Source organism: Columba livia, chromosome 9 (genome assembly GCF_036013475.1).
Source record: "Columba livia isolate bColLiv1 breed racing homer chromosome 9, bColLiv1.pat.W.v2, whole genome shotgun sequence".
Lineage (NCBI taxonomy): Eukaryota > Metazoa > Chordata > Aves > Columbiformes > Columbidae > Columba > Columba livia.
In genome coordinates, this window is record NC_088610.1 from 16,315,742 (window position 1) to 16,323,132 (window position 7,391).

The following is a 7,391-nucleotide window of genomic DNA, read 5'->3' on the forward strand; positions in this document are numbered from 1 at the left end:
GGGTTTTGTACAGTTTTGCGGTCTTTTTTTTTCTTCTAGGTAACATGTATCAGGTGTCTGATATGCTGAGAAAGGCTTGCAGACATCTCAGGTGGAGTAAAGGAAAAGCAGATCACTGCAGAAAGCTTGCTTTCCTCTTATTTCTAAACAGCTTTTGGGACTGTTTTCTTTAAAGGATACCTGTGCAGTTTTTCTGTCCTTGTCTTTATATTCCTGCCTTATAGAGAAGACTTTAAACTAGATCCGAGTGATTAGCAGTACAGACTTGATGTCAAGGAAATGGAAAACATTTCAGAGAGAAAATTAGTGTCCTCTGTATCACAAGTCTGATGATTTGCAAATTAGAAATAGTGTATTTAATTTATCAGGTAGCCTGTACAGTTCCCTGTGGGTCAGCTGCCCTGCTCTTGGAAATGGCATTTTCATTAAAATCTTGTGTGTGCATTGCCATTAAAAGTAGTTTATAAAGCTAGAGTATTCTCCTGTTACTCTTTGTGCCTCTCCTGCAGGCATGTCATTCCATTCTCCTCTTCCTGTTCTTTACCCAAGGATGGTTCCCATGGGAGTTACCTTTGTCAGGAAGTAGAACTACTTCAGCTACCAGTATAATGAAAGACATTCCATCCTCTCCCCTTCCCCCCTGTATAATAAAGAATGAGGCTGGCTTAATTCTAAATTAGTGGACAAAAAGTTTCTGGAGTGCAGGTTTTTTGCCTAACAACTTGATCTCCTCTTAGAATCCACAAGAATACACTGGAGTTTAATTTTGCCACATGCTCCCGGTCATAAAAAATAATCACAATTCTAAGTCAGCCACTCTGCTGCTAGAATAGCCACAGAATACTGTGCCACAGAATGCAGTAGAACAGCCTTCGGTGCTGCTGGTGCTTACCAGCTTGCTCTTCAGTATTGTGACCTGACTTGTGAAAGCAGGGGTATGTATCCTACCTGAAATTCAACACCTGACGTTTTTGTAGGAAAGCTTATCAACAGATCCCAATAGGCTTTAGAGAGCTTTCTGGACCAAGTAACTCTTCAGTTACTGGGGCATGGTTAAATAACTTGCTTCAGGAGTCCAGCAGTATCAGTGAGGTTTTTAATCATTTTCAGATGCATCCTTAGATGTAGAATAAAATTCTGTGTTGCATTGCAGCAGCACTGCCCTTGCACACATGCAGCACTGTCTGCTCACGAATTCAGGCAGAACAAGGCAACGCTGTAGAGCAGCTCTGTGTATCTAAGTTAAGTTCAAACTCTGCCACAAATTCAGTGAGCGTATGGTTGGGCTTCTGTAGAATTTTTTCTGCAGCTGTAGTCTTTGGTACCGTAGTTATCATTCCAGGCTTCCTTTGTTCAAATGACTTCTTTTTTTTTTTTTCCCTGCAGTTGGTTATATTTTGGGCACTGAATGAAGGTGTTGCCAGACAGTTTGACTCATTCAGAGATGGGTTTGAATCGGTCTTCCCCCTCAGTCATCTTCAATACTTCTATCCTGAGGAGGTTAGTAAACCTGTTTTTACTGTTGCTTTTATAACCTTGTATCTATATGTATGGACAGTGTGAACCTGTGTGTGCACTGGATGTACTGCAGATGTGACAGTGTCTGATTGCATTTCTGATGCATGTTAGTAAAGCTTGGTATCCTTTAAACTGCATACTTAAATGTTAAAGATTTCTGTGTTGGTCATTTATTTGATGCTTTTATAATGAACAGCTCTGTTTTCTTTGCAATTGAGTGTGTTGAGCTTTTCTGAAAAAAGTTCTTAGATTTATATATGCAGGCTCTCTATATTAGCATGGATACTTTAATTAAATTCCTTGTATTGCAGTACCTCTTAATAGCTGTAGATATGGATGCTACCTGGATGGATGTTCTCTGTGGTTTTCTTTTGTTTGTTTGTTTTAAAAGAGTAATTGGCTTTTTAATAAAGCTTTAGACAGTAAGATCAGCTGAGGTGGTAAAGAATAAGGATACTTCATCTTGCCTTGTTGTCACCACCTACCATATCAATTTCCTTGTGAAATTCTTGCAGTCTTAATTGTGTCTCAATTCAGTCCACTTATGATTGTATGGAGCCAACGTTTTATTACCTGGCCTTTAGGGAGTTTATTTGAAAACTCTGCTTTGAAGGGTTTGTTTCCACCTTGACTTGATGAAATGTTGTGCATGCTCTGAAGCAGTGTGTTAGCCAAGCCTTTCTGTTACTTCTGTATGTTCTTGGTGCTTTGCAGTGTAAGAGTCTCTTAAAGCTGCTCATAGTGATTCTTCTTTGTGGCTCTCTGGTACTACTTTCAAAGAGTAACACCACTTTTGTTTCTGCAAATTTAGGACTAGTAAAAATGGCACATTATTTTGGTTTCTGCAGTGTTCTACCCAAACCTGTCCATTTTTTAGTATATGCACTGCTGTTCTTCTGTTTTCTTTGGCATGGTTTCATGCTTGATTCTGCTTGGAAGTTTTAAAATATGGACACTAGTATATTGTTAATCTACTGTCAATCAAAATTCAGCTATAGGAGTAGTGTGAGATGTAAGATACCCTTTCCTTAATCAGATAAACATGTGTGATCTTATGTTCTGTTGCTGGTAACCATCCAGCCATTTGAACCTTTCTTAGAAACCATTCCTAAACTATTCCTAAACTATTTAGAAACCATTCCTAAACTATTATGAAGAACATGTAGAATTCTTCATGAACAGAACAGCTAGGTGTGTCAGACCTCTGGTGTTATTGAGACTGGAGCTTTACGACTCCTTGTGTATCCTAGAAGGATGTCTGTAGAAACTTTTAATGTTTTGGCTGTAGCCTGTCTTCTCTGCTTGCCCAAGTGCATAGAAAGAATGGGCAAAATAATTGAAGTACAAAACTGCTGTTTGACAGATTCATCTCTGTCTAATGATTGTGGGTTTTTTTTCTTCTGTAGAAGAGCTCAGAGTTCTAAAAAGCAAGTGTAAGCACTCTAATTCTTCCCATATGACTAGATTGCTTTGAAATGGTGAGATTTTGAAAAAGTTAAGGTGTTTTGGGTTCTCAGTGTAAATTGCTTATTAGGACTGTCTCTGTTCTAAGAGATACGTTCAGCATCTCGTGTGGCAGCGGATTGTATGCAAAGGTAGATTCTGCAAATGAGGCTGTCACTGGGATGAAGTTGTTGCCTTCAAGGAATTTGGGAGGATTGCTTGGGGTGACTGAGGTGGTTTTTCAGCCAGCCATTCCAGAAAGTGGAATGCTGGAATGGTAGTTGGAACTGACAGTACTTGCCCTACTTCAAGTTCTAAAGGGGAAAATTTCCATCCTTGTTTTTTAATTCTATAGTTGGAGCAGCTCTTGTGCGGCAGTAAAACGGACACTTGGGATGCAAAGACTTTAATGGAGTGTTGCAGGCCAGACCACGGTTATACACATGACAGGTAATATGGTGTTGGTCTTTTTAAAAATAAATCAATAGTAGCACTAGAAAATCTGTATTTAAATAATCTTGATATACTGTTAATCAATCTAAAAGAATATGAGACATATTTGAAAATATTCCTACTGTACTGAATATTAATCTGATGCAATTATTTCAACTAGAAACAAAGTAGTAATAGCTTGTGCTTTTTTTTTCCCCCCTCTGTAGTCGCGCAGTGAAGTATCTCTTTGAAATTCTCAGTAGCTTTGACAGTGAGCAGCAGAGACTGTTTCTTCAGTTTGTGACGGGTAGCCCCAGACTGCCTGTAGGAGGTACATTTTGTTTTATTGCATGTTGCTATACATGAAATCAGTGTTATTAATGCGTTTCAGAATAAATGGATTATTTCAGTATAGGAACAAATTACTTATCTGTGTATTTTACAGGTTCATGCTTGTTTGATATTTCTAGTTTCAGAAGTAGCTGGGTAGACTTCAGGTAGAATTCTCAGTCTTTGTGTTAATCCCATGACATGCATTCAGTCAGCTCTCTCCAGGCAAAAAAAATGTTCAAAATTTAAACAGAAGTGAAAACCCTTAATACTGTATTCTAGAGGTGCATTCAGTTATGACAACAACAAAATGTGTTCCTACCTGGAAACAGTTGTGTGGGTTTTGCTTTGTTTTGTTTTCTAGAAAGAAGACAATACTAGTGTAGTGATTAAAATTTAATTTCTCCCTGCTTTGAATTTCAGAATTAGATGAGAGGCAGTGAGGAGAACTGAGGAATTTGCTGTCTTTGCTAGGAACCATTATAGAACATACATTTTACCATATTCACAGCTGAACACTTTGCAAATAAAAATTGAATTTGTGTTCAATTACTTATATCCTTTGGGCTTTGAAACTTCTTTTTTGTTAAAAAATGACTTTCTTATAAAGAGTTGATTCTTTAAAAAAAAAAAATAGAGCTCTTTTGCAGAGAGATGGTGCAGAGAGGATTGAGGGTTAGGAGAACAAAAAGCTGGAGTAAAGGTACAACTGTCGTAGATAATTTCTGAGAATCTTAGAAAATGTGTATGAAACCAACAAGCTTAAAAATATTGTGATTGGGATAGTATTTAACACCTTCAGAACACCAGTTTGAAAGTAGATGTGTCTAGCTTATGTTCTTTTAATCATCCTAGAAAAGTAATCTACAGAAAGGATTTTAAGTATTTTTAAGCTTGCTACATGACCTTATAAATTCATATTCTAAACTTTTAAAAACTGAGATTAAGCTGCCAGTTATGAGATGCATGCTTCTGTCACTGTTAGGTGTTTTCAAGAGGAACAACCTTATTCAGAATGTCTTTTCTCATTGATAGGATTTCGAAGTTTGAATCCTCCGTTGACAATTGTACGCAAGACATTTGAGTCTACAGAGAATCCAGATGATTTCTTGCCCTCAGTAATGACTTGCGTGAACTATCTCAAATTGCCGGACTATTCAACTATTGAGATAATGCGTGAAAAACTGTTGATAGCTGCGAGAGAAGGGCAGCAGTCATTCCATCTTTCCTGATCACAATGAAAAATGCAATGTCTGCCTGTTACAGCAAAAGAAAAACTCATGATTCTTTTCTAACTATATCACCTGAGTCAAGGAAACGTGTTACGCCTTCTTGTTGTAGAAAAACGGCTTGCAGATTAAAAACAAAGACACTTGGTTGATATTCATTAAAGGCCCCTGTGGACTTAAAGTGATCAGGCCCTAAAAGTTGTTGTGACAAGGTTTCTTTAGCAAGTTCTTGTTTAAATTATCATTTATTTGATGAGTGAAGTTTTTAACTTGCTTTGCTGTGTGAAATTTAAAAAGGGATGTTTTTCCAGGCTGGAACAATAAATGTCGCTGTGCAGTTTAATACTGGGCTGTGTGTATCCATCTAGCTAAGTCTGAAGTTTTTCCTCCAAAGACAACTTTTGTACATAAGTACAGAAATTAAAAGACACCATGTATTTGACAAACCTAGTTTAGTAGACTAGTTCTGTGTACCCTCACCTGCCTCTAATTTTGCCCATCCTCATGGATTGTCTGATGTGCAATTCACTTGGTTCTTTTTGTGTGCAACATTCAACAATTGTTATGTTTTGGTTAGCATGGGCATTTAACTGCTCCGTGCCTCTTTCTCTGATTAAGATAATTTAAATTTTACTGAAATCAAATATATATTGTCAATATAATTCAGCCTTTGTAACTAGGTAGAACTTTTCTTATAGCATAGTTTTACTGTAGTGCTAGGATATAATGGCGGCAGCCTTTACCAGTCAATGCTCTAGAGCTGTTTACACAGTGATTCAGGCAGCAAAAGCCTCTTACTAGAGGCTGGGGAGAATTATTTCTTTCATGTAGTTGAAGTCCAAGAGCTTGGGCTGGCCAGTGTGTATTGTGGTAAGGCCAGAGCATTTCGAATTGATGTAAAGTTTTTTAAAAGACAAATTAGTTGTTTCATTCCCTGTTTGAGTAAAGAGTTTTCTTGTTCTTGACCTAAGTTCCTGCTTACTTTTGTAGGTTTTTCTTTTTTTCCCCTGCCCCCAGCACTAGCTTCGAACAAACAGTTCAGCCTTTGTCTTTTGACACAGATAAAGCACCTGTAAGCAATGCTCTGTCCAACTGTTTTATGTGCTGATTTCTCAAATCTGCAATAATTTACTTCATCAGGTTAATGTTTTTACCTGAATATAAATAAAAAAGTTTGCTTCACCTTTTTGTTCATAGTTTTGTACTGTATGCATAAAGTTCAATTGTGTAAATTGCTGTAATGCAAGTAAATCATCCTAAAATCTACTTGGCTAACAGCCTGCAACTTGTGGATGATTTACTGCTAAAACGAGACCTTTTAAGACCTCCAGCTTAGAGGGCAATTTTTTCTTTCTACGGGTTCAAAAAAAAGGACGATTACAAATATTCCTGAGATGTACCTGCTATAGTTCATCTCTCTGAAAACATGATAGTTACTTTCTTTTATTCAACTTTGAGAAATCAAAATTCATTTCAGTGCTTAGAAATTGTTAAATTCTGGCTCATCAGGCTAGTCTTCTCCCTAACCTAACAATAACAAGTTTTCTTTTATCTAGCTGAAGAACTTGTACTTCCTGACTCTATATTGCAGTACCTGTGATGGACATTCTTCCAGTGAACATGCACAGAATTACATGTGGTTGCTCATACCAGTGCCACTGAAATGTAACGCAGATCTGTCATGAGCATGAGTAGAATGTGAAATCCTTGCACAAAGAACCTGATAACTGAACAGTTTCTACTACCGTATTAAAACTGAAAGAAGGCGCTTCACACTGTACATATAATAATGGTAGCGCACAGTGCGACATCATTTTTATAAAACTTCAAGGCAGTGTTTAAACTATGGACTGGTGTTTAAATTGTTCTGATAACTTGATCAAACTGAGCACAAAAAAGTGTTTATAGTGTGTGGATAGCATTTTGTTCATTTTTAAGGTTCTATATTTTAAAAAAACTGACTTGTGTAAAAAAAAAAGAAAAAAGCTAATATTTTGCATTAAAATATCATGTGTATTGATATTTTTTTACCCATGTTGTCTCCCTCTAGAATCTGGCTTTCACTGACTTAGAAATTTCGAGGAGTTTTCAGGTTGGATATATAGCCATTGTGTGATGCTCTTTCAGTGGGAAAATAAGTTATTGGTTACCTGTTAAAAAAAGGAAGGAAAAACCCAAGTACCTGTGGTGATAATTGCCTTTTTCTTGGTGCTGTTGTTTTCAGCAGAGACCAAAGATATAGATGGCCTGAAAAGTGAATTGAAACCCTTATTGGTGACCCTTTTTTGTTTCCTAACAAGGGCAGCTTTTACTGTATTAGTAGAGCAGTCTGGCTTAAAAGGTAAAGACAGTAAATCATAAAAATGACTTGAATATTCACAGCTCACATGACTGCAACACCTGCATGCAAACAGCTGTGTTATCTAAGAGCAGGTGAGA

The 7,391-nt window shown here is 37.1% G+C and overlaps 1 protein-coding gene across 14 annotated transcripts in view; it reads left to right on the forward strand.

Annotated features, from left to right (window-relative positions):
- Positions 1-6,134, forward strand: part of TRIP12 (thyroid hormone receptor interactor 12) — a 78,128-nt gene extending 71,994 nt beyond the window's left edge. For all 14 annotated transcript variants that reach the window (XM_065072969.1, XM_065072965.1, XM_065072962.1 and 11 more), the window contains 4 exons: positions 1,387-1,500; positions 3,317-3,411; positions 3,621-3,724; positions 4,759-6,134. In XM_065072969.1, the coding sequence (XP_064929041.1) occupies positions 1,387-1,500; positions 3,317-3,411; positions 3,621-3,724; positions 4,759-4,955 (510 nt within the window). In that variant the 3' untranslated portion in view covers positions 4,956-6,134. The remainder of the gene's footprint in view (positions 1-1,386; positions 1,501-3,316; positions 3,412-3,620; positions 3,725-4,758) is intronic.
- Positions 6,135-7,391: the final 1,257 nt, after the last annotated feature.